The 26,515-nt window shown below is 49.1% G+C and overlaps 8 protein-coding genes across 8 annotated transcripts; 6 read left to right on the top strand and 2 right to left on the bottom strand.

Moving 5' to 3' along the window:
• Positions 1 to 218: 218 nt before the first annotated feature.
• On the top strand, positions 219 to 1,481 carry An12g02410 (uncharacterized protein; the record flags this gene model as incomplete). Its single annotated transcript, XM_001395286.3, has 5 exons — positions 219 to 358; positions 421 to 566; positions 625 to 1,042; positions 1,350 to 1,375; positions 1,447 to 1,481. 5 exons carry the CDS (start codon positions 219 to 221, stop codon positions 1,479 to 1,481), a joined length of 765 nt encoding a protein of 254 aa, XP_001395323.3.
• Positions 1,482 to 2,388: 907 nt separating this feature from the next.
• An12g02420 (uncharacterized protein) lies at positions 2,389 to 3,526 on the top strand (the record flags this gene model as incomplete). Its single annotated transcript, XM_001395287.1, has 4 exons — positions 2,389 to 2,478; positions 2,550 to 2,831; positions 2,883 to 3,209; positions 3,263 to 3,526. 4 exons carry the CDS (start codon positions 2,389 to 2,391, stop codon positions 3,524 to 3,526), a joined length of 963 nt encoding a protein of 320 aa, XP_001395324.1.
• A 1,085-nt stretch (positions 3,527 to 4,611) lies between these two features.
• On the top strand, positions 4,612 to 6,610 carry An12g02430 (uncharacterized protein; the record flags this gene model as incomplete). Its single annotated transcript, XM_001395288.3, has 6 exons — positions 4,612 to 5,222; positions 5,281 to 5,703; positions 5,747 to 6,056; positions 6,122 to 6,225; positions 6,288 to 6,447; positions 6,500 to 6,610. The coding sequence occupies 6 exons, from the start codon at positions 4,612 to 4,614 to the stop codon at positions 6,608 to 6,610; spliced, it is 1,719 nt and encodes a 572-aa protein (XP_001395325.3).
• A 1,399-nt stretch (positions 6,611 to 8,009) lies between these two features.
• On the top strand, positions 8,010 to 12,169 carry An12g02440 (uncharacterized protein; the record flags this gene model as incomplete). Its single annotated transcript, XM_059750743.1, has 10 exons — positions 8,010 to 8,142; positions 8,207 to 8,427; positions 8,534 to 8,657; positions 8,705 to 9,076; positions 9,126 to 9,150; positions 9,209 to 10,549; positions 10,603 to 11,064; positions 11,264 to 11,416; positions 11,513 to 12,081; positions 12,150 to 12,169. 10 exons carry the CDS (start codon positions 8,010 to 8,012, stop codon positions 12,167 to 12,169), a joined length of 3,420 nt encoding a protein of 1,139 aa, XP_059601809.1.
• A 437-nt stretch (positions 12,170 to 12,606) lies between these two features.
• An12g02450 (uncharacterized protein) lies at positions 12,607 to 20,290 on the bottom strand (the record flags this gene model as incomplete). The annotated part of the gene is made up of 7 exons (XM_059750745.1): positions 12,607 to 12,655; positions 12,720 to 13,233; positions 13,339 to 13,544; positions 13,612 to 18,733; positions 18,789 to 19,591; positions 19,679 to 19,832; positions 19,930 to 20,290. 7 exons carry the CDS (start codon positions 20,288 to 20,290, stop codon positions 12,607 to 12,609), a joined length of 7,209 nt encoding a protein of 2,402 aa, XP_059601810.1.
• Positions 20,291 to 22,085: 1,795 nt separating this feature from the next.
• On the top strand, positions 22,086 to 23,735 carry An12g02460 (uncharacterized protein; the record flags this gene model as incomplete). Its single annotated transcript, XM_001395291.3, has 1 exon — positions 22,086 to 23,735. One exon carries the CDS (start codon positions 22,086 to 22,088, stop codon positions 23,733 to 23,735), a length of 1,650 nt encoding a protein of 549 aa, XP_001395328.3.
• Positions 23,736 to 23,874: 139 nt separating this feature from the next.
• An12g02470 (uncharacterized protein) lies at positions 23,875 to 24,945 on the bottom strand (the record flags this gene model as incomplete). The annotated part of the gene is made up of 2 exons (XM_001395292.1): positions 23,875 to 24,246; positions 24,304 to 24,945. 2 exons carry the CDS (start codon positions 24,943 to 24,945, stop codon positions 23,875 to 23,877), a joined length of 1,014 nt encoding a protein of 337 aa, XP_001395329.1.
• A 366-nt stretch (positions 24,946 to 25,311) lies between these two features.
• An12g02480 (hypothetical protein) lies at positions 25,312 to 26,230 on the top strand (the record flags this gene model as incomplete). The annotated part of the gene is made up of 3 exons (XM_001395293.3): positions 25,312 to 25,633; positions 25,687 to 25,997; positions 26,048 to 26,230. 3 exons carry the CDS (start codon positions 25,312 to 25,314, stop codon positions 26,228 to 26,230), a joined length of 816 nt encoding a protein of 271 aa, XP_001395330.1.
• Between the last annotated feature and the right edge of the window lie 285 nt (positions 26,231 to 26,515).

Raw genomic sequence — 26,515 nt, forward strand, 5'->3', positions numbered from 1 at the left:
AATCGATACTCTGCGTAGTAAAGAGGCGTATGTGGTGGCAGAATATGACAACTACATGTAGAAACAGGCATTGGGCCTTCCACGACTATATAAATCTCGGTGACCACCGGCTTGACAGTAGGGAACCCATCATCCAGCATCTTCACAATCATCGACCACGACTATCTCTCACTACCTGAATCATTGAATAACAAGTTCGAAACCAACACAAGTTCATCATGTTTTTGTCCTTCTCCCTGTACTTGGATCTTACAGTTCTACTTGCTCTCGTTCTCCAAGCGGGAGCAGTGCCGCACCCGATAGTTAAGCGCTCAAATTCCGATCTCAGCTTAACGGCCCAACTTCGTCTTGCCGATACGTAAGTCAACAGCCTATCCCATAATGCAACCTTCTAATGAGCTAACATAACGATTATATAAGGGCCATTGAGCGTTACAAGCTGCTCCCCAATGACTCCGATTTTGTTTTCAACTTCAACGGTACTGAAGAAATCCCAGTAGCTACAAGCCAGAATTGGCCCGCTCTCGTTGGTGTCGGGGCAGCTATCAGCATGTCGCAACTGCCAGGTAGGAGAACAAGCAATCTATCATTTAGCCAAAGACTAACCCCGAGACATTCAAATAGCATGCAGTATGAGCTTCCTCCATCTCCACCCCCGCGCCACCGAACTATTTGCTCTGAATTCCGGCCATATTCTCTCCGAAATGGTTCCTCAGGCTGGAGTTCTGGACAGCAACAATAGTCAGCGCGTTATTCGGACGGACCTGCGGCCCGGTCAAGTGACTATCTACCCGGCAGGATCATTCCACACGCAAGTGAACCCGGAGTGTGAGCCAGCAAACTTTACAGCTGCGTTTACATCAGATGAATTTGCTGTGAGTCTGGTGGCAGAACAGCTATTCTCCTTCAGTGATGGGGTTATTGCACGGACCTTTGGGCAGAGTATTGCCGGGGAGGACATCGAGAAGGTTCGGAATGCCATTCCATCAAATATGGCGATCAAAGTGGATGAGTGCTTGGCGAAATGTGGAACGGAGAAGCGGTAATGTTGGGCCGAGGATGTGAAGGCAGGGGAAGGGAAAATTAAGGAGGAAGAAGATGTACGGAACGGGAGAATATAAGTAGGTGTTGATAATTCTGTTTGGTAGAAGGCAATGGCAGTCTGATTTGTTTTGTTTTCCACGACTGATAAACTGTACTTGTTTAAACAAATCAGTGGGATGGTAGTTTGCTCTATTTCTTGATTATCTCTTTCATGAGCTGAATCCTTAGGTGATGTATGACCTGATAGACAACAATTCATGCCTCACTCGCAATTATTACACTAGTCTATAAAACATACTATGTAGAATACTGGACGCGGGACTGCACTCTGGTATGTAAATGTGGTCAGACACTATCTGGTTCTATTTGGAGTAGCTGATATGCATTGATAACACTGCTTAGGACTGATCGTGCTAGTCATTGGGCTGAAGCCCTAATTTGGGAGGTTCGCTCTCATTCAAGGGGCTTGCATTGGTTTTGATGAGACTTGATCATATCATAAAGCAGGTGGCCGCTGCGCTTTTGTCAAACAGTGTGGGAAATGTTACGGATTTCTTCTACTCTCTATACTGGTCGGCAAATATATGTAGTGAACCACGGCACATGGATTGCAGAGATATTCCCAAACATTTGACTGGCTGAATTCCCAGGTTGGGAGGTGCTGCGGTCCGTCTAGTTTCCGAGCCGATTCCGGGATCTTCACCATAGCATACTGAACTTCCGTTAACCCGTGAATTGTACGAATTGTAACTAATGAAACTTGCTTTATAAGCACTCAAAGAATATTTGTAATCAGATGGACCACCCAATCGCAATAATGACATCAGTTGAGGGGCTCTAACAGCCTATTCATTCATATGGGTCAAGTAGATGTACAAGAACCTTAAAAGATATATCAAAGGGTGAGATTATAATCGAAATACGGGCAATTTTGCGATAGAGCAGATGGCCCTTTAGGGAAGCGGAACCGTCGGAATTAGACAAGGAATGCCTCTTAGGGTATGAGATCTTTGATAGCATATATTCATTATACTTACAGTTATCAGATGAAATTCTAGCTTCTCTTGAGTTGGATGGGCTAACAGACTGCCAGTCGGCTCCGCATTAAATTAAGTAGCTAGTTATGTATCGGATGCATAAGTTCCGTGAAACGGCCCGGAAGCTGGACGGAATCCAGTCAGTCAAATGCCAAGATTCATGTATTCCCCAGGGTCCGGACGGGACCCCAAATCCTTTCCATCAGCCACCCGCTTGTGTTCTATAAAAGAAGGACGTTTCTCGTTGTCCAATATTCCTCTTCTTTGGCAGGGCCAAGATATTCGGTTTTCCTGTCAGATACTCTAAATGGTTGCCAAGCAGAAAGTACTGCTCCTTGGAGCGACTGGTGAGACTGGCAGCTCTATTCTAAATGGGTTGCAAGAATCTGGCAATTTTGTAAGTTAGATCGACTTTACAACAAATTCTCATCCGGTTGCTGACAAGTACTAATTCTAATTTTGGTTTAGGATGTGGAGGTCTTAGTACGACCCGCTTCTGCAAATAAATCGTCGGTCCAAAAGCTCCGAGAGCAAGGGCTCAAGATTTGGTCCACAGACCTTGACGACTTTAGCGGGCTTGTGTCTGCTATGACCGGTACCGACATTCTCATCAGTGCTATCGGACCCAATGACTTGCTTCAGCAGAAGAAGCTACTTCAAGCCGCCAAGCTTACAGGTGTGAAAAGAGTCATTCCCTGTGCTTTCACCACGGTAGCCCCTCCAAATGGCGCTATGCTGCTTCGTGATGAGGTATGAATACCATGATTCAAAGGAAATACCAAGTTAATTAACTCCAAATAGAAAGAAGAAGTCTACAATGCCATCAAGTTCTTGGGTATTCCTTATACCGTGATCGATGTTGGCTTCTGGTATCAAATCTCATTTCCGACCCTTCCGTCTGGGAAAGTGGATTACGCCCAGATGGTTCCAGTGAAGACTGTTCATGGGGACGGGACAGCTCCCAATATCCTTACCGACCTACGTGATATCGGGAGATTTGTTGCACGAATCATACTCGATGACCGGACTATTAACAAATATGTCTACACGTTAGGGGATGTACTTTCCGAGAACGACATCTATCGTATCGCGGAAGAGGTTTCTGGAGAGAAGCTGGAACCAGATCGTGTAAGTCAAATTTATCTTGAGTGTTTTAGTATTTACTAAAAGCAAGTTTCTAGATATCGCATGAAAATATCGAAGCCAATGTAGAGCAAGCTAAAGCTGCTCTCGCCGAGGATCCTAGCGATCCCATGAAGCGCATCGGCGTTTTCATAGCCCAGTATGAGCATAGCAAGTACGTGCGGGAGGATAACAGTCCTGGCTATGCCGCCTATCTGGGTTATCTTAATGCCAGAGAGCTATACCCAGATTTCCAGCCAACATCCTTTCGTGATTTCTTCGCGGAGGTGCTGGCTGGGAAGGGCAGGAAAGTGTATTCCTAGCTTTTTAGTCGGCCATGAAATTGGCCTGACTTTCTGACACGCTATGATGGTGATTTGACCCTGCCGTCAAGGGCCTAACACGAGTGACTATTGGGCTATTTTCAATACCATCCATAGTACTAGACTAGAAGTATCCCAAGTATGTAATTTTATTGATAAAGGCGACCAGTAGAGCACCGCTGCATGACTCCGTTAAGAACTCGCTGGGATGGAAGTACTTCGTGCAACTTAACGAAAGCTTTGGTGCATTGACACGGAAAGGAAAGCCGACCAAAACTTGATTGTGGCGGCCCTGCCATGCATACATCCAAGTGCAGAGATATCGTCTTTAACCGTTGAAGAGCTAGGCTGATAGTCTGGGGGCAGCCACAGCCCTCTGTGGCTCTAAATAGTAATCCACTGCCCTGCTTCTAGAAATATCTCAGTTATTATGACAAAAGAATCTGAATCCTTTGATCTCTCCCCTGTATTGAAAGCCTGCAATGGTGTGACGACATGGATCAAATCCAGGAACCCATAGCCAACGCACCAACTGTGAAGAACTAAATTAGACAGCCCAATCGGATTTAGTGGATCTGAAATAGGCTAACCTTCAGGAGGGACCCAACATTGGGAATCCAAGTCTCAAGCAGGCTCAGCCATCGGAAACCCCGAAGCTACGATAGCTCTTCCCAAATTCAACCAGTAATGATGCAGAGCCCCAGTCAAGCCGGGCCCACCGGCCTTACTAGTGAGTAGTATTTGATAAAAAGCAAAAGCCTCCCCCGCCCGTTTCCAAGGAGAACTTGAGCGACTGGCCGGAGGAATGACCACGTGTCGGAGGCCAATACTAGAGGTATTAGAATTCAGTCAGCCACAAACACCGCGATCCACAGGCGTGCAGAGTTCTTGTCTACTGTTCCCTCTCCTACGCATTTGATTTCAACATAAATCAAATTAGGGCATGCGGAGCGAGACAATAGATAAATCATGCCGTTGTAGCTTTGATATATATTCATCACCTTCTGTTCTTTTCCTCCTGGCTCAGATACGTATCATTCTTCCGCTAAGCCTCGTTAACTGAATCTTCTATCTACTCATTCAGAATGTCCCTAGTCCGATCTCGATACAGTGTGAATGCACCCCAAACAGATCTCCTGTCCTATTTATTCGATTCGCCTTATAAAGATGCAGGATCCTGGCCGTCATCGGAGCCTCTTCTGGAGTCAGCAGCAAATCGCGATCGTTCAGGATATTCAATCGACCAAATCAAGAATATCGTGAAGCGAGTTGGCTGCGGTCTTAATCAATTGGGAGCAAGCGGCAAGCGGGTCATGGTCTACGGGGACGCGAACATTAACTTCCCCCTGGCTATTCTTGGAGTTATAGCTGCAGGAGCATCATGTAATGTTCTCGCTCCTGGTCCTGTTGAAGAACTGATTTCCCGGCTGCGGCAACTGGACTGTGACATTGTTTTTTTCGCCCCGCAGGATCGAGAGCTTGTCTGTACTGCTGCAGCAAGGTTGAGTATTCCTAGCGAGCGTCTTTTCATGGTTGATGAGACCATCGATGTCGAGAATATCGAAGGTTCGGATGATGGTGGTCCTAGACACTGGGGCCACCTCTTGATGATGCCCGGCGGTGACGATTATGAGTGGCCTAGATTTTCGCCTGCTGATGCAAGAACAAGAACTGCTCTCCTGCTCTATACCTCTGGGTACGTTGACCTGCTATATGCTACCGAGCACTGATGTAATCTGTTAACGATGTTGTAGGACAACAGGATCATCGAAACTTGCTGAACGCACTCACTATGGTCTTATTGGCAACATTGAACAGACCCTACAGCACTACAACCTTCGAGAGAGGAACAGAGAAACCATATTCTGCAATTATAAGTTCTGCGGTATGGGATTCCTAATATTAGGGTTCATGCTCCCTTTGAAGGCTCGGTATAAGACGATATTCCCTACAAAGTTCGTACCAGAAAAATTCATGCAGACAATTGAACGATTCCAGCCTACCTGGTTGATGCTCCCTAAGCATCTGGTACGTGAGCTCCTGGCAAAGTTCGACAAGCCCAGTTTTCCCAGTGTGCAACATGTCCTCACCGGCGGCGCGATCATTCCCTATGAGATGATCGAGCAGTGGCAGCGACTACATGGATCTCAAGTGCAGAGTACATATGGAATGACCGAGTAGGTAGACCTTGTGTTATCCTCCTTATGATACGCGGATCAGGGCTTACTCCGTTACTGCACCAACCAGGGCGGGCTTTTATACCTTCCCCGATCCAACCCAGGTGGTAAAGGATGCCACAACAGGAGTCTTGCTTCCTAGTTTAGAGGCGAAAATAGTTGGCGATAATGGCGAATTGCTGAGCATAGGCCAAAAAGGGCATGTTTACGTTCGGACCCCATTTCTCATGAAGGGCTACTTCAATGAACCAGAACAAACTGCGCAGACCATAACGGATGATGGATGGATTAAGACTGGCGACATTGGCTGGGTTGATGAGCGCGATCAATTCTATATTGTTGGTCGCCAAAAGGTATGTCTTTCCCAGCCACGTCTGTCTTGTAATTGACATCTTAATGGTTTGCGGCATAATTTCAGGACCTATTCAAGATAAAAGGCGACAATGTTTCTGCAGCTGAAATCGAAACGGCTATCTTGCAACATCCGGATATTGCGGATGTCGCTGTTATTCCATTCACTATGTAAGGACTGCATATTGACTTTATATGCTATTTGCCGTACTGATGTTATTACTATTGTACAGAAATGGAGATGAGGAGCCCGTGCCTCGTGGATATATTGTTAAGGGAAATGAGTCCCCCTTGACAATAGAAGAATTGACGCACTGGATGCGGACAGAACTCACTTCACGCATGCAACTCCTTGGCGGCGCTGCCTTCATCGAGGCAATTCCCATTTCGAATGTGAGTCGGCCATGTCTTGAGACTCAAACACTAGCTCACACTTAGTCTCCAGGTTGGAAATAGCAAAGTCGACCGCCGACTACTGTATGAGATTGCTGAGAGTGATCTTCGGATTTTGAACAAAGCAAAGTATAATGCGAGCAAGCCAAGCCAGATTGCTTGAATGTCTGTCTGTCCAGCGCCTATGGATTGTCGTTCATCAAAGCCTAAACGTGCAAGAACTGTATGCTTGTAGGGTTGGTGAAAGCCGCTGCCGTGTGGTTACATTTGGGGATATACAAGAGACAAGGCACAGGTATGCTGTAGCAGCTGGTGGCAGCATGGAGAAATAAGCCATCCATCCAGTGTGTAATTAATGAGTCTATACTCTTTTACCTACAGCCAGTTTATATTCATACCCATATATGCATCCCTGTGGACTTAAGCTCATGACTGAAACGCCATTATATACGATTTATTTACATAACAGTGTCTTAGAATTATTTTTTAACGCAAATAGTCCCAATAATCCAAGCCACATCTAGATTGATAAAAGTTTCCTTTTAGCTCGACATAGTGGCGGAGACTAACTGATATAATTTCTTTTTGTCTTATCTCAGTCTCATTGGCTGACCTGTATATTCTCTATTTGGCCAATCAGAGTCCACTATGTGACGAAGTCCACAATGGGTTTTTCCCACATGCTATAAACAGGTTACTAAATACAATTTATTGTGACTGGGCATGTGCTGTGCCTGGTGGACCAGTAACCGATAAGAATAATACTATATCTTCCGCCAACCCGATTATGATTTGGCATCCCCATTGTCATTAAATTCAATTCAATTCATATTCATATTCTTATACCCAATTGAGCCCGCTAAGTAAGGTGCTAGCTATGCAGGTGCTTCACTGTTTGAAGCAGGAATATGGCCCCGAACGTCGTCAAATCACTCAAACTCGCAGTAAACACGTAAATCATGATGCAACGCATGCCATGACGTAGGAAGGTCGTCGCCGCAGCTAAAAACAACTAAATACAATGAAAGCAAAACGTAGTCATATAGTTTTATCATAAACTAGTGTCGTAGCTGGCCGGCCAGCTGCCTGCAAGTCACCATTCCTCCGTTCTTCGTCCATATCCTTTGCTTCCAACATGCGTGTTTCTTTTGATATACGTAGCCTTACCCGTTAACTCAATCCGGAGTGTGTATGGTTCCACCTACTCATCTTCTTCAGTGTCTATCCCCATGGCCCTGAGGCCTACGTGTTCCTGGCCTAGATCAGGCTCCTCAGGGTCAAGTTCAATCTGGCTGAACTTCCCGAGCAGGCCTGTTTACAGCATGAATCCGGCGATGTAGCGGATCGCCTGCGGGTCTGATATGAGTGAATCATAGTCAGTAGTAGCCCCCAGATCCGTGCGTGCTGCTCTCCATTGTCATGTTGTGTAAAATAAGAAGTAAGGCCCAAAAGGGCCACTAACGCACCGAGTAACGTGACCAACCCCGCCACGGCGCTAAATCTGTCTCAGCTTCCTCTGTCCACACGCCTGTTCTTCCCGCAAAATAATCTTTAAGATCAAGATGTCTCACGACAAGGTTGACCCGAGGGGTATTTGGAGGCGCGCATATGAGCTCCTCAAGGAGGATAATGAAGCTTTGGTCCATGAATACGAGGAAAAGATCCAGTCAGCCAAGGATCAGATCAAGTTGAACGGTTTGCTTCTCGATATCTGACATTGATAGCAACTTCTTTTCATATGCTGATTCCGTGCACCTAGGAAAGGAGAAACTATCACCTGGCATCTGTCCTGATGAAGTGCATGGGATGTTGAGCCTCACAAATGAGATGATCCAACAGGAAGAACACAAGCAGACATGGAATCAGAGTGTAACCATGGCGGTGCAAATTGTTACTTCTATGAAAGATATTGTTGCCCAGGCCATGAAAAACTCCCCGGAGGGGTCCTTGGCGTGGGCGGGGTTGTGCCTCATCCTGCCGGTAAGCCCCAACTTTGTCCTCGCCATTCTCCACCTGACCAGAGATCTTCGTGTACCGTTTTAGCTTTCGCTCATTAGGACAGGTATTCCTAAACCCGGTTCAACAGAGGAGTGAGAACGTGGAAGGGCTGTCCAAAGTGATCCATCGCATTTCGTATTATCCTTCTTACGCCGTCTGGTTGATGAACCACCACTCCCCAGGTCCTGACGAAACATGGAATGTTCTGGAAGGTCAGATTGTCCTGCTATACAAAATGCTAATCCAATATATTGCCAAGTCTGTTTGCCAATATTACCACGTCGACTCGACGACAAACAAAGTGAAACAGCTCTTAAAAGATACCTTGAAATGGGACTCTTGGACCGCAATGATAGACGACATGCAGAGACTGGAATTGGAAATCCAAGGGAAGGCGCAAGACCTCAATCTCATCGCCTCGCGAAATCTTCTCCAGACCTTGAACGAGGCCTCCCAGCAGCAACTAGAGCTAAACAATCATATGGAGCAGTACCTCAGAGAAATCAGAGATGCTCTTGCACTAACACTCTCAAGCCCAGGATGCCAAGCCAGCGGAGTCAAAGAAATTTACACGTAACGTGGCCCCTTGGTGCCCTTCCTTCGGGACAAGGAGAGCTTCGTGGGCCGGGAGGTATGCTTTCAGCAGATCAATGAAGGCTTCGAGCAGTCAACGCGCATAGCGTTGTGTGGTCTTGGTGGGGCAGGGTAAGTGAAAATCGCGAATGCAGCAGCAGTCAAAGCTGACTTTGACTACTTACTACAGCAAGAGTCGGATTGCTCTGGAGTACGTCTACCGGATGCGTGAGCAGGATCCGCACTTGTGCATATTTTGGGTGTTTGCGGCAAGTAGATCAAGCCTCCAGAGTTCGTACGAGACTATTCGTCGCGAAATTCCACCTGAATATATTCGTACCTTGCAATTCAGTCTCCGCACAGGAGTGGCAGGCAATGTGGACACCGAGCGTGAGACTATTTCACTAGTCACCCAATGGCTACGGTCGGATCAGATTTCCCGATGGCTCCTAGTTGTCGATAATGCCGACGACCTCACGTTCGTCGACCCAACGCACCCGGAAGAATCTCATCTCATGAATCTGATCCCGAGCGCGAGTAACGGAAAGGTGCTGATTACCTCCCGCAATGGGAGAGTTGCCGAGGAGCTCGTTGGGTTTGCAAATCGCGTTGTGAGAGTGGAACGGATGACAATGACTGAAGCCACGACCCTATTCCGCAGCATGCTACCGAATGACACTTCTCCGGAAGCCGATATCGAAAAGTTGGCAGACGCAATCATGTGTCTTCCACTGGCAATCAAACAAGCATGCGCATATATTAGAGCAACGTATACAACTGTAAGCGAGTATTTAGCCCTGTTTATGGCTAATGAAATGAACCAGAAGAGCCTCCTGGAGGAAAACTTCGGGGATATCACTAGGCGAGCTGATGTGCCCAATGCGGTCATTCTCACCTGGCAAATGTCATTCGAAAAGATGAAACAGCAAGTTCCCGTCACTGATGCCAGTGAGATTTTGGCATTCATGGCCATGGTCAGTCGAGAGGAAATCCCGGGCTTTATCCTGGCTTGCAGGTGCAAGAAAGGAGACATTGCGTTGCAAAGGGACATTGAATTGTTATTGAGTTACTCCCTAATTACTCGAATGTCTCAGAAGAACAACCATTTCAACATGCACCGTTTGATCCAGCTTACTGTTCGGGCTTGGCTAGAGAAAAGAGGCGATCTTGACCATTTTGAAGCTGCAGCTCTGGAAGTTATCCACAATCTATTTCGGAAGGCACTCTCCGAAGAAGATTGGCCACAATGCCGCTTATTATACCGACATGCCCAGGCTGTCTCCCAATATAAGTATAGCGAAGAGAGATATCATCGTATGAACCAAGCATTACTTGACGATATATACACTTACAGCCACCCTAGTCCCGCTCAAATGGACCCCTGTCAAGATCTGGAAGGGAAAATTCCCATACAGCTCTTGGGTTCCCAACCAGCCATTCTCCAGTCCTGTGAATTTATTGAATGGATGCGCGGCGAAGAGAGGGGTTTATTGCTTGTAGGACCGCCCGGGACAGGCAAAACAAGCGTGTGGTTAGTTGTAATCGCAAAACCCAACAAGTGACGCTCTACTAAGATACGAACAGCACGTTCCTCATCGCCAGTTACTTACCACGACATGTGAATGCCGAGACTTTGTATTTTCTCTTCTCATATGCGATGACGGGAGACGACCAGATGAGCCAGTCTGTCCTACTCAAGCTTCTCGGTCAGCTCTGTCGAGTCTATGTCGAAGGCAGTAGGATCCCTGACAAGGTCCGTGAAATATGGTCTCAGTGCAAAGACCCTTCCACAAAACGCGTCAACGTCGACGAACTCCTCTCTATCTTGGTTCATGTCGCTGATGATTTGGACCGAGAGGTTATTGTCATTTTCGACGGGATTGATGAGGTCCAGTCCACGGCCAATCTCGACGGCATCTTCCGGATGATCGACTCCCTGCTTAATCATCGCAGATTCCGTCTCCTCGTCAGCTCACGGGCAGTCGGATATATGGAAGAACGGCAATGGCCACAACGGATGCTAAAAATTGAGCTATCACTAGAAACGTATGATAGTATGCAAAGTTTTATCAACGAAAGACTCCGCTCGTCCTTCCCAGGCAAGCACCCTCTAATAAGCCAGGAACAAGTTACCGTGCTAGGTGATCTTCTTAACAGAAGATGTCGTACCTTGTTGGTGACTCCATTACATTAGTTCTTTTCAGAATCCAGATATAAAAAAAGAACGAAAGCTAACTATTGACAGTTTCACTGTAATTGGATGGACCACTGCCATTCCACATATGATCCAGCAGGTTGGGTTCGATCAGATAATTACTATTATCAACAAGGACCCTGCTGGCTCGACCTCATGGATGTACGACGCTGTCTTTGCGTCCATGCGAATCGGCCAGCGAAGGTACGTTGAGCGGATATTTTGCTGGCTGGCATACTCGCTTCGCTCCTTAACCTCTGGAGAGGTGCTAGAAGCCATCAACTCCGATTTTAATACCAGTTTCGACGAATCGGAACTTACAGCCATGTGTCACCCTCTCGCAGTCCCTGCCTTCAATGGTGAGACAAGAGTGATACAATTCATGCACAAGCGCGTCGAGAGTCATGTTCTGCAATTGCATACCTCCACTGCGACAGGTGAGGCCGACGCGAACTGGATTATTATATCGTCTTGTCTTCGATGTATCCTCCGATACGGACCGGAAGTGGCTACTGAAACAATAAACGAGTTGCCGTCTCAGTTTCTCATGTACGCCGCTAAATACTGGCCGAAGCATTTGCAATCATGTATATCGCCCTCTGTCGCTGTGAAGGAAACGGACATCCCTGATGAAGCCAGGGACTATATGCGGCAACTATTCGATCTAAATTCATCTCAGGCGTTTCTTGGTTGGCTTCGCCTCTTCGACCCTATGAACCCAACCAGGGGCTCCCAGTTGGAAGCGGCATTGGATGATTTTCCACCTCAAGCCGCCTACATCGCAGAACTAGGTCTGCCTCCAGAGATCCTACTTTTGACACCCAATAAAACAATGCCGACAGCCCAGCCAATCATGCCCATTCGGCGACGTAAGGGGTGGAAGGAGAAAGCGGGAGCATTTTGGGCTAGAAGACACTTCCTTACTGATTAAATATAGCGATAATGGCTGTTTTGTGATCATCTTCTTCTTTGGGAAGTGAATAACTATCGGGATCATATAGCACCCTCGAATGGGCAGAAATATACTTTGGATTTTCTCTGAGCAATTCTAGTGGATTACGGCAATGTTCCCTCTCGCAATAATCTACTATATCAATTTATCTATATTTTCAGTGATCAGCTGAGGAAGGCTTGGGGTGAGACGGGGAAGGGAGGTAGGCTGTGTTAAGTTGGAGACGAAAAACCAGTAGAATAGAAATTCGAGACTCATATGGAACTGCATGAGACATGCCTAGAGGGAATAGATTTTTCCGGGTAATTATTAGGAGGATATATACATCTATGCATCGCTGCTCAACCCAAAACATGAAAATGTGTCATATAAACAAATCCCCAAGATGCCATCTCGTATAGGCGTTCGAGATAGATCGCAGCATTACGCCATTCAAACCCCCTTAGGGCTTAGCCAGCTGCTCCTTACGGAAGAACAACAAGAACCCAGCACTGCAATCAATAAATCGTCAGCAAAAATACCCACCGCACCAGGGGAAAATTCAGATTTACATACCAGATAATCAACTGACAAAACAACCCAACCCAAAACCACGCATTTGCCACCGCACTCACTCCAAACGTCGGATCAGGCGAGATAGGCCCCGGGCCCAGTTTATTCGGCCCAAACCCTCTCGCCGCAATAGTAGCAATCGAGCCCAACACCTGGGAACAAATCAAAGTGAAGAGCATGTGCGTGCGCGTTAGCGTTTGGAGCAAGATAATTCCGAATCCTAGACCCTGGATGCTATCCAACACGCCAAGCCAGAGCCAGAGACTGCGCGATGCGAGTGCTCCCCCGACGTATCCGCCGGATACCCATGGTAGGAAGTACCCGATACCGGAGATTCCCCACCAGATTTGGGCCCAGCGGGGGGCTCCGAGACCACAGGCTATTAGGGGTAGGGACCAGCTGTGCGCTTTGAGGTATTTGCTGACGAGGAAGAGGAAGCCGACCCATACGAAGCCGAAGAAGACGATACAGAGGATACCGACTTGCCAGGCTTGGGCGTGGGTGGAGGACCAGAGGACTAGGTGTTTGTTAGTCGTGGTGTCGCTATAGGGTGAGAGGGATAGAAGAGGGGGGATGGGTGAAAAAGTGAGGATTGGGGTTGGAATTGGGGAAGAGAACGTACAACTCCAATTCCGGCCGTAGGGGGCACTAAGGAAGAAGTTCTGCAGGATGACAAAGACGAAGTTCCAAAGCACGATCTTTCGACGAAAGACTGCTTTGTAGAACGAGGCGATCTTGCCTGGGGCCTGGTGGTAGTAGTTGGGCAAGCCACGGAAGAGAAGGAACCCGATAATTGTTACGGCTAGAGCAATGGGGTAGCAAATGGCACTATAGGGGATGAAGTTAGCAAATGCCACATGAAATGGGATAGTCGAAGACAGGGGAGGAAACGTACGTCATCTTCCAAGAGCCAGCCACTCCAGTCGTCGTCGTCGAGACGCCCTCACTAGAGGCGGTGCTCATAGAGGATCCCCAGTACCAGAGGGCAATGACATATGCCTGTTGCAAGCCTTGAACAATGCAAGCTCTGAATATCCAAACCTCCATGGGAGCACCTCCTTCGTCGCCGAAGTTCAATGCGAAGAACAGGGAGCCACTGGCAGATGCAACCGCATACGCCCCGCTTCCGATATTTTGAATCCAGCCACGGTTGAAAGAATTATCAACCCAATGGGCAGACCCTATCAGAACGAATGCGATGCCGTAGAATAACCAGGGGAGGGACAGACAAACGACGGATTTGAAATAGCGGTAGATCAACCACCAGCAAATCGATGCAATAAGGTAGGTCAGGGCAATGCCGTATAGTTTCAATGCAGTTTCTCCGACTTGGCCAGTCAAGAGCGTAATTTGGTAGGAATTGGCAGCGAGGATCTGGCCTAGTGCAAGGAAGATGGAGTATACGGGCCAGTTACCGATGCGGATCTGCATCCAAAGCCTGATGCCGGCTGGGGGGCTGTAGTCCTTTCCGAGCAAGAATTCATCGTCGACTTCAGATCCATGTTCGTGGGAGCTCTCGGCATTAAAGCTGGACCCATCTTCCCTCGAAGCAACGGAAACGGATCCCTGCTTATCACGGAAGACGGAGGGGGCTGGTGACTTTAGCCGACCCAATTTGGCGTCGTGGAATCGTTCGAACCACTCCTTTTCACTCTTAATCAAGAATTCCTCGATACAAAAGTCCGACTCGGAATTGCTACCCTTAAGGTTTTGCAACTTTTGCTCGAAGATATTGTAATACTCTCCCGTGCTATCCGTGAAAAACGGATCCACCTTTTGCAAGCGGAAGTCCTTCTTCTGTCCCACCACCATGTCGACAGAAAGCAAGGATGCTGTACTCATCCGATTGCTGACCTCCTTGAGGCCAGCGGGAGGCAGCAGGCTTTGCTCGGCCATATTGGGTGACCCTGGTGTTCCAGGAACAGTCAGAGATTGGCTATCGCGGGCGAAGTGAGAGCTGGTTATGGCCGAAGACCCTGGTCGCTGAGCAGCTTGCATGCGACGGGCTGCTTCCAACTCCGCAGAGGTAGGGACATATTCATTGTCTGGGAAATCATCACCCTCGACATCGGTAGCCACATCTTCGGGATGTTCCTCCGTCACGGATAGCTCGTCATGGGAAGATTGAGACCGGGTGGCACGAGGCCTGTGACCAGGACCAGAGCGGACACCAAGCGAGAGTTTGCGTTGCAAACCTGAAACTGGTCTCTCGGTGGGATCGGATAGGGCAGCGAAGTCGCTAAGTCGGTTGAGGTTGGTGTAGCTGCCCTCACGGGAATGAACCATGGGGGTCTGTGTGCCCGATGAAGGCCAGAAAGCACTCGACGGCCTGGACGACAGGCTGCTGCTTTGGAAGGCGCCCGTGTTAGGGGTCCGAGGGCGTCCGTTGCCTTTAGCTGTCTTGCTATGGACTTGTATGGACGTCGTTTGGAGGATCTCCAAATCCTCCACCCATTGCGCGACGGGGAATCGCTGTTTAGCTGAGCGAGCCCGCATTTTTGCACGGGTTGCCTGCTTAGATTCTAACGCGGCATCAATCGCTTGTCTAAATTGATCAAGGAGATGGTATGTAGAGGTTGATTCGACGTTGTACCACCATCCAGGCATTTGTCCCAGTCCACCAACACGAGCTCCCACGCCTAATGCACCCTTTCGACCGAATTCTACCGCCACAAGGCCGAACGGTTCGTCTCGGGAGGGAATCAAAGCGAACTCCGCCCCCGAAAATATGTACGGAGGAAGGGCGGTGAATTCCGGCCGTGAAAAGACTCGACCAGGGTAGATTTTCATCATCTGATCGAGCTTGAGCGCAGCAAACTTTCCGTAAAGATCAATGACAGGGCCAACACAGATTAGTTGTACCTTCGGATTGGCTTCAATGACCGAGGGCATGATATCCGCAATGAGGTCGACACCTTTTTGCATGGACCATCGGCCCACAAAAACGAACAGCTCAGCTTCAGGGTCCTGGTTGAGCCCAGCCCACTCTTGCGCCTGAAGTTTAAGCGCACCACGACCTGCTTCATAATCCGGATCGACCGCGACGTCGCCTCGTTGGACTGCCATGGCTTGCTCCTTGCTCCATTCTCCCAAGTCAGAGGGGTCAGGATTGGGAAGGTTGCCCACTTTTTGCAATCCCCAAAAGATGGGATACCGGGCGTAGGATCGTTTGCCGTACTTTTTGGACACGCCGACCGCGCCAAAGCCACGCTGGTGGATTCGTAGATAACTGGCTCCGGCATGCAACAGGTTAAATACCTCACCAAATTGCACATACTGCTTCATAACGTCTGCACTGAGGTTGAAAACTGACTGTACCTCCTCACGTTCGGTGGCTGTCCGGACAGGCCAAAGACCCTGGAATTCCGCATTGTGTAGGGAGAGGCAGACGGGAATCGTCTCCGGGAGCAGGTAGAGGGGCGCTAAAGAGCCGTGGTAGTCGTTGATATGGTACAAATCGATGGGGAAGCGCTTGCATACAGCTGCGATACATTGATTCCATGCTGAATAATAGACAGCACTTTCCAGATCGTCCATGCGCGCGGGGTACGGGTTTGACTTTGTTTGTTGGCGAAAGACCGGGGCATCGAGGAGGATGTAGGTGATGTTGTTCAGGTAATGATATTGCACTTGAACCTCATACTCCGTACCCATAAGTGTCACCAGAATCGACTCGGCTGGAGTGTCAACAGGGTACTCAACGTCTCCCACGCAGGGAACCACCCAAATGAGATCCTGGTGGCTAAGGGTCTTTCCCATTAACTGGGCCATCACACCAAGACCTCCGATTTTGATCTTAATTGCCCAGTCTTCAATATCGTACTCCATGGTGGCGATCAACACCATGCGGCGCTTACCAGCGGCCGCAGCAGCGCTGAAAGGGGTGGCGGTTTGCAGCAAGCCTGATTTATTGGCTAGTCGCATGATGGGGTTGAGACGGTTGTAGTCCCCCCCACCTGGAGCTTTCCTTTCGAACCTTCGGCGCAGAGCAATTGCGAAGCCAGACTGCTTCTGGTCCACACCGACCTGGTTGAACTTGACTTTGTAGAAGGACTTGAGGAAGACCCAGAAACACGCCGCAGCTGACAGAGGAGGAACGATCCAGAATAACACAAACATCGCAATCTGCGTCGCTTGGTGTCCTACCGGAACTAGTTGGAACTTCTGGGTGGCATCGTCGATGATAAGCTTCCAGGAGATGTATGGCGAAGGCGGATGCGCTGTTATATTGATTACCGTTTCGGAGAGGGACGATGGAGGCATCCGATCAAGGACAGAATCGTTATCAGCATCACCCATCACCCATCCTTCATCTGGCGAACCATCCGGGTTCATTCCCCAGATGCTGACCTGCCCAATTGCTGGCCACTCATAAGTGAAATGGTACTTCCACAGCCCATCATCTGCATCCAGGCGTATCTCGCTATCCAATCCGGCGTCGTATCCGTATTCATTGTAGGGACCTTCCCAGAAGATGTGTGGAAAGCGTCGAGGGCCCTTCTTCCAGTCTGTATCGCCTTCCTGCACGTAATCGCTGCTACCCGACCATCTGTTCCAGTATTCGGCGCGGACGTGATACCCGTCCCAGGCTTGCTTGCTCGTGCCGGACCAGGACAACTCAGATATGGTAGTGTTTCCACCTGTGTAATCCATCCAGTCCGAATAAGTGGAGCCCCAATTTGTGGTGTATCGCCACTTGTCTGCGCCAGCAGCATGATGCTGAATGTATAGCGAGCCATTTTCGTATTTGTGAAGCAGGCTGCTGGAGTAATTGGCGGTCGTATATATCATCGGGTTGTCTATTTGACCGATTCTGAGGAGAAAGTGATCAACTGAATCTGTGGTCTCGTTCTTGTAGGTATTACTGGCGTTGTTCACGGTTATGCGGTGAATACCATTGTACACGCCAGTCAAGTTTCCTTGCCATACCCAGGCACTCGGGATGAATCCAGACCAGTCGCTTCCGGTCTCGTTGAGTGTAGCGGCTTTACAACTGACACTGTCCGTGTCTATCGATGGAGTTTTCCCCGCCTCGGTAGAAGAATTGACGTAGATGGAACTCGTAACTGAATCACAGTTCATGGCTTCGGAGAAGTAAATCTTGATCTGAACCGATTCATCCTCATCAGGTGCAACAGTGGATCGCACGGGAACATCATGCCCCGGGGACAAACCAGTGATCATAGGCCGGGGCTTGGTAAACTTGGCACGCGGGACATACGCGCGGAACTCGTAAGCCTTCATCGTCATGTTCGAAAGACAACCGTTATAGGCCGTGGACCCATTGATGCCAAGCTTTTGCGGACTGCTGCTCAATTCATGTTCATCGAAGGGGTAGAAGAGGTTCTTGACCCAAGTTCCGGTGTCGAAAGGAGATATCAATGCACTGTCATTGTCACTGCAATCGAATGTGTAGTCGATTGTCCGGTTAGTATTGTGATACACTAACCAAACTGCCTGGTTATTGCCTGTTCCCAGGTCCTGGAAGTCAGAGCTAATGCCACGGAGAACCGACCAGAGACCGGTTTCGGTAGCCGTTCCGTTGGATCCAGGGTAGTATACATTTTCGGTGTGATTCGACAGTTTGGTAACATTGTAGCCGTCATTGAGCACGGGGAAGTCGACGCGCATTTGGTACATGTGTTTTATGATGTTGCGAGCTGGGTGGGAGGGATCCCGATGGTCATAGGTTACCGTGATATCCTCGCACGCGTGACGACCCCTTGTAATAGGCCAGTCGTAAAAGGTCGAGGAGTCGAGAGAAAAACATCCGTGAGTGTGCCAGGCAGTAGCCGGCGACATGGATTGTCGTCCAAAGATGTAATTTGACGCAGTAGCATCCAGGACATAGAATGCCTGTTCCTCTCCCCACAGCAGTAGAGGAATCCCGGGCAGAAGCAAGGTTGTAACGAATTGACCAAGCAGCTGGCGCTCGGTTCCCTTCTCCAGCGTTGGCCAGCGAAAGACATCTTGGTTGGTGACACCGTACATGTGTCGAGGATCAAATTCACCTGTAGCTATGGTCAGAGTTTTCCTTGCTTTTGTTCTTGAGTGTTCGAGGTTAAGAATTACCGGTGTTAGGATTGATGAAGTCATTCGAGATCAACATCTCGTTCCAGGCAGTGACAAATTCCACCGATACATCGTATCCGGCGGACAAGCTGCCGTCCATTCCCAGGAATCGTTCGAGATTTCGATAGATCGAATAATGAAATGCGGCACCATCGATAGCATTCATGCCCTCCTCTCGCAGGAAGTATTGCGGCTCTGAGGTATTCGTGAGGTTCATGGCAACCTCAATCGAGGATGGATACTGATCAGGTTGCCGACCCCGCCCTAAATAGACCGATCCAAAGGTGTTGCCACCCGTAATTTCTCCAGCTATGAAGAAGTTCTCCTTCCCTACTGCCCGGGCGCATTCGCGATAAGCAGCTGACATATCACCCAAAGCATCAACTGTAGCCTGCGTGGCTTTATCGTAGCGGAAACCATCGACATCAAGCTGGTATATCACCAGACACGAATGCCGGATCAGTCTTTCTCGGACTGACGGGTGCCATTCACGCAGGCGGTCCTGCACGGAAGCAAACTTGGCCAATTCACGCTTCCAGTCTGGAAACACTCCGAAGGCCTCGATATCACCATATTGATCGAAGTCACTGTCGTAGCAGCCAACCAGGGAATCGGTGACCGTCTTCTGGACGGGATAGCCGTTTTCATACCAGAATCGGGGATAATCGCAGGTCTCGTTATAACTGTTACCGAAATCGAAATCTACGTATCGCCGAGCGGTCTTCCATTCGACTTTATGCTCGTCCACTGTGAAAGGCGCCGAGGTATTCAGGTAACCCTCGAATCCGATCAGATCTCCCATTCTATGGAAGTCTCGTTAGATGCCATTGCTATAGCGGTGCTTCCTCATTGCATATGGAATAGCAATGGGGAATAATGGGAGTACATACGTCGCAAGCGTGTTGTCGAAAATGACGTACATCCCACGTTTGTGGATCTCCGTGATTGCATGTCGCCATTGTGCCAGATTTCCGTAGTGTCCGTCGAGCAAGGTCGTATCCAGCGCTGAATAGCCATCATAGCCCCAGGGTTGATTCATGAGAACTGTGCCAGCCAGATAAATTCCCTAAAGCCGGAACTGATCAGCAAATCGACCTCAGCTTCCCCGATTCCCGACAGCCGGGAGTTCCGTTCCCTTAACCGACCTTGATGCCCATTCCCTGCAAATAATCCAGCGTATCGACGAGACCAGCTACATCTCCGCCATGACGCATTTGTGTTGACCAGATATCATGTTCCCATACTGAATTGTTGTAATTATCGTTGGTTGGATCTCCGTTCACAAAGCGATCAAGCATCAGGGTGTAAAACGGGAATCGCCAGTTATCCGGAGACGGAAAATAATCACCGGTGTGGTTTGGCCATTGCCCCCAATAATCTGCAGGATTTGTCGCAGTTTTGTTCTGGTTCAAATTATAATCTGCGAGCGATGCATTGTAGGGCCAAGCGACAGCCTGCCAAGCCGTCGAGGCAAGGACGAGGCCGGCGAGCACCCGCTTCATGTTGGCTGAAGCGCAACAGGCCACTTCTCGCAATTGAACAACAAAATCCAACTTGTTCTACGAGCCAGTCATAAGTACACACTTTCGAAAGGCTTACAGAATTCGAGACAGAAAACGAGAGACGCTAATAAGGGTATCTCGATGTCTTGTTCTTGAATAAGCAAAGCTAGACAAGGACCAAGAGCGGCGACCGAGCGGTCCGAAACGAAAGGCGTGTGTAGAGGTGAAAACGAGCGAAGAAACACAGAATGCAAACGAAGGATGAACAATTGGGCAGCTGAAGTCTGCAGTTGCGAATGGATGGGAATAAAAACGATGGTAAAATTAAAGTAAGACAGTCTGAGGAAACGAAGAAGCCAAATATGGGGAGACCAAGGCCAACTGCGCCCCCAGCAGAAGAAGGACTGATAAGTCTTCTCGCGGCTTCCAGCTTGTGTCCATCGATCATATCGATAACGCGACTTGACCCAGTGATAAGTCTTGGCCAGCCCTGGCCTACCCTGCTGGGCCTAATTCGAGCCACTGATTACGAGGCCATACGTACTCTCCAGGTGTTCCGCACGGCCTCATGGCAACACGATTCAGTACCCACGCCCGAACACCAAATTTAGCCCGGTCAATCCTCTGATCATCCGAAATCTGAATCTCAAGATCGAGGACACAGATACTGGCCCCTTCTCCTGCCTCAAGTCAGGCACTACACAAACTGGTTTTACTGCATGGGAGACACACCCAAACCCCGCCCGAATAGATTAGGGTGGGAAATTAAACAGCTGCCTGGGAGCCAACGGCGTGGCAGAATTTTTCCCTGTAAGTCCGAGTGGCTTTTTCGGATGTCAGGTTTAGGGGCAGCTCTAGGTTGCTGTGCCTGGCCTGGCTCGGACTTATGATTTTAGTCGCTTGGCCGGCAAAGCTTCTATTCGAAGACAGTGGCCGAGTGGAGATAAGAGACGCTCTGTGAAAGGCTGTTGTCGGCACTAACCAGGTACTAACTAGAACTAACCTCAACTAACCCAGGCCTCGACTCCACTGCATCCAAACACCATGACAAGGCCTGTGGGGGCCGGCCCGGCAGACTTACGCAATTGCCACTGGACCACGCATGGCCTCGTCACTATCACACCAATCAGCTGTTCCACGCATGAACGCTTTCCCAGCCGAAATGTGGGAAGTTAATTTGCCTTGTCCACTTCGCCCTCCAGCGCAGCCCTGCCCTCACGACAATCAGTCAATCTCCCGTGACAATCCCAGGGGATCTTCGTGTTCTAACGCTGCTACCCGTTCTCGAATGTTCGGGTGAACTGGAGTACTAGAGTAGATTACCATCGAGCGTTACAAATTTAGATGGCGTCTTTATTTTTGGTCCGCGTTGAGGGTCGTTGAAAGTGATGGATCAGGGCTTCGGGCACGCGATGCGAACGAGGGTGGGGGAGAGACTACCTATTTATGGTACCTCCGGCTTCTACCGGCCTTGTCTGCAGCCCCCCGGTCTGGCGCTCTTATCTCTCTTGCTAAGTTGCTATAGCTATCGGGGGTCCGCCCCCCCTGAATCGCGTTGCCTTGACTTGTCATTCTTTCTTTTCCCCGTTATTGCAACGGGAACAGCGCACCCGGCCTCAAACATCATGCTCAGCGGCCCGTTTGGCTGAATCGCGTGAAATTGAAACGCTTAAAACACATTCGTTAGAGTAAGCTGTTGCTTGTCATAATTCATTCGGTCACCCAAGCCCACCCACGGGAAGCAGAACCTCCACAAGGGGGCACAGAGGGTTGATCGAGGGTAGTACTGCCAATGATGTTTCGAAAATCCGCTTCCCTCCTGGGCCAACGGCTCATGGCCGTTTGTCTCCTGTGCTGGTGCGTTTCGCTAGCGACCGCCGCAAGCACAGAAGAATGGAAGACGCGATCCATCTACCAGACGATGACGGATCGGTTTGCCCTCACCAACGGTTCGACGACCGCACCATGCAATACTACGGTAGCCAACTACTGTGGCGGGTCTTGGCAGGGGACGATCGATAAGCTGGACTACATCCAAGGCATGGGGTTCGATGCGATCATGATCTCTCCCGTAATTAAAAACATTGCGGGGCGATCTAAGGACGGTGAGGCCTACCATGGATACTGGCCTCTGGATCTATACGAGATCAATTCTCATTTCGGAACCCGGGAGGAACTGTTGAAGCTGAGCGAGGAGATCCACGCACGCGGCATGTACTTGCTGCTGGACGTCGTCATCAATAATATGGCTTACATGACGGACGGCGAGGATCCTGCGACGACCATTGACTACAATGTTTTCCCTCAGTTCAATGGATCTTCATACTTCCACCCCTACTGTCTTATTACGAACTGGAATAACTATACGGACGCGCAGTGGTGTCAGACTGGTGACAATTATACTGCACTCCCAGATCTGTACACAGAACACACCGCGGTGCAGAACATCTTAATGGACTGGAGTAAATCGGTCATCAGCAATTACTCCGTCGACGGGCTACGAATCGACGCTGCCAAGTCCCTCACTCCCAGCTTTCTGCCTACATATGCGAGTACCGTGGGCGGATTCATGACCGGCGAAGTCATGGATTCGAACGCCACCAACGTGTGCAAATATCAGACGGATTACCTGCCAAGTCTTCCAAACTACCCCCTCTATTACTCCATGATCACGGCCTTCCTCAACGGCGAGCCTGCGACCTTGCTCGAGGAAATCGCGACGATCAATGATCTTTGCCCTGATACGTTCGCAATGGTCAACTTCATCGAAGATCAAGACGTTGACCGATGGGCCTACATGAATGACGACATCATGCTAGCTAAAACTGCACTGACCTTCATGATGCTCTACGACGGTATTCCCTTGGTCTACCAGGGTCTGGAGCAGGCCATTGCCTATTCCAACCGAGCGGCCTTGTGGTTGACAGATTTCGACACCAATGCGACGCTTTATAAACACATCAAGAAACTCAATGCCATCCGCAAACATGCCATTAACCTTGATTCCAGCTACATCAGTTCGAAAACATATCCCATCTATCAAGGAGGTAGCGAGTTGGCTTTCTGGAAGGGCAACAATGGACGCCAAGTCATCATGGTTTTATCTACGGCGGGCTCGAATGGTTCAGCTTATACTCTGACACTACCCGTAAGCTATGGGGCTAGTGAGGTGGTCACGGAAGTGCTGAACTGCGTCAATTATACGGTCAACACTTACAGTCAATTGGTCGTGGACATGGATAAGGGCGAACCTCGGGTCTTCTTTCCCGCTTCGATGATGCCGGGGAGCGGGCTGTGTGGCTACAATACTTCTAATGTGACGTATTCTGAGCTGAGACTTGCTGCTGTGGGATCTTCGTCGTCTGCTGGTAGCCACTCTGTCATACCGTCTGCTTTTGCTTCGCTTTTCATGGCGATAGTTGCATTTTTGGCATTCCGGATATAAGTTCATATTTTTTCTACTCAGTTTTATACCAGCAAATAAAACGATGTCCTATGAATATACACATTTCAAAAGTGGAGACAAAATTATATCTTTATATCCCTAGCACCTCCCTTTCCGTATCCTTTCCTGCAATAAAGACCTATTCAGCATTGGGAGCAGAATTACGAAGCACAGTCTCCTCAGTTCGCATACCCGCCCACCTCCAACAATTCCCCCACAATTTCTCCTGTGCTTCACGATCTTCGCTGAGCGCCGCAGGCGCCACCTTCTTCACCCCAACGAAATACCCTCTTTTCCCTCGGAACTCAGCCCCAACACTCACAACAACCAAATCGTGCCCAGCGTCCTCAATAGTACGAAACATCGTAGTCATGTACCTCAAAACGGGCATCAGAAATTCAACAACCTTAGACAACCATCGAGCCGATTTTTTCTGCCCCGCTTGCGCCCTGGAACTCGGGAGACCACCTGGGTCCATAGCGAGGGCAGTGACGCCCGATAGCCGGTCATCCTACAGAAAGCGAACGTTAATCAACGCGCACTTCGACCGGACAACAAAAGTACATACCTCCTGCAATCTGCGATTGAGATCCATCGCCAACATGACATTCGCCAACTTTGCCGTACCATATCTCTGAAACCCTTTATCATGTACAAGAGTCGGCGGATCCGGCGGGGGATGCACCAAGTCGTCCATATTCTCAGGAAACCCCGGTCTAAGAGAAGAAAGCGGGTTCGGCTTTTCGGGGTAATGGGTGACGGATCCAAGGAGGACGATGCGTCCGGAAGTCTTGTTCATGCTTCCGAGAAGTCTCAGAATCAAGAGGTAATGAGACAGATGGCATACTTGGAAAGTGCTTTCGTAACCGTCCGTCGTATAGACCTGTCCTGCTTCGAAGGAGAAGGTGGCAGCATTGCAGATTATTGCTGAGAAGGGAGGAAGTCTCTTTGAGAGGACTTGGTTAGCTACTTGATCTGCGAAGGAGCGTACGCTGGCGAGGTTCCCGAGATCGAGGGTCTCGAGGTGGAAGTTCGCTTTGGGGTATTTGGCAATTAGGTTGAGGAGTTTTGCGGTGTTTGGGTCATGCTCTGGGGAGGCGTTTCGGACGGTGGCGACTAGGGTCATTTGAGGATGGAGGGATAGTAGAGCTTGGATGAAGCCTAGGGCTAGAGAGCCGTTTGCTCCGGTGATGAGGACTGTTCCGTCCATCATGGAGGCGCTGGACTGTCTAGAGAATTGATTATATGGAAGAAAAGATGCAACCAAGTCTGAGGAAAAGAGGGGAGGACATGATGCTTATATATCCGTCCATCATGGCTTCTTCGCAGTGAAAATTTTCTTAATAGATGGTAGAATCTATGTATACGACATGAGCATAGGGATTTCGGCCAATCACAAGCGTGAGTCTATCCAGAATAAGCATTAAGCCTCATTGAGCAGGCGCAGGTCTTGGCAAAGTTAGATAATAGATGCTTTGTCAGCCATGTCAGCTGCGCAGCTTCATTTCAAATGTCATCCTAAACATTATCCAGCTCGCTATGAAGCAAATAATTCGAATGGTGTTCGTTCTTCAGAATGACGCACCGGGAGGCACCATTTATTAATGTCACACTCGTTCCGAAAGAGAAGGCCGCATTGACAGAGTCACAACAGCGAATTACTCGCTCACATGCCGCTCGCTCGGCGCATGCCCGTGTCCGACATCGGCGGATGATAGAGTATCAGGCACAGAAGCGGGGGAGAAGAGACATACGAGAAACTGTTATGGGTAGTTATCCGGGCCTCCCAGGAAGAGCACTGTCTGGGGTTTCCACATTACTTTCGGCAGACAGGCGGGACCCTTTTCTTAGCTTTGCCAGGGGTTTAAACCCGATAGAACAGTTCTTGTTTGATCATTGTATGGCCTCTCAGTTGAAGCATCCTGATTAACTTTACTGACTATCGTCAAAGATATCAACGTCGTCATCCCTCTCATGCGCTGCAATGAGAGCGCAATATTCTTCGCGCAGCGCATGATCAGACTTTGGGTTCCCACTGCGATCACAGAATCAAGCCTTCTCGATATCATCCTGCTTGCCGCATGTCGTCACTTATCTATTGCATATAGACAGAGGTCGCAGGAACAGCAGCGTATCTTCCAACAACTGACTTTTCAGTACAAGTCCCAGAGTCTGCAAGCACTAAGGCATGCCATCTCGGCTGAGATGCCGATGCTGACTGATTCAACGGTCGCGAAAGCTATAATGCTTGCCTATGATGAAGTAAGAGTTCACCTTCGGATGTTTCCGGTGATGGCGCTAACATGGAATAGTTATATGTTCGAGATGCAAAAATGCTCAAGCACCACGTAGACGCAGCCGTGGAAATGGTCACGCTGAAAGGTGGGCCCCAGACACTAGGTCTTGATGGACTCATGGAGCATTTCCTTCTAAATTTGATTACCAAGACGAGAGGCGACCTGGAACTTTCGGTCAGGACACCCTGGGAGGAATAGAAATGTTAGGGCTCGTTGTATTGATTACTGGTATTACCAATATTCCAAACATTGTAGGCTCCCAATTGGCTATTAATCAGACAAATCACGTCCATCCATGCTTTCCGGGCTCGATCGTATAATACTTTGTAAGACAAAGAGATCTGCCCAAGTGGCTGATGTCAGATGATGGCAGTGGTCCATCCGCCTCCGCTGATCCACTTTTGTCCGCAACTCAACCGCGACACACATAAGCCGGGGGCTGATAACATCAAGACCCCGCAACTACCGCAGTCAGATCACTCT

This window comes from Aspergillus niger (assembly GCF_000002855.4).
Source record: "Aspergillus niger supercontig An12".
Taxonomy (NCBI): domain Eukaryota; kingdom Fungi; phylum Ascomycota; class Eurotiomycetes; order Eurotiales; family Aspergillaceae; genus Aspergillus; species Aspergillus niger.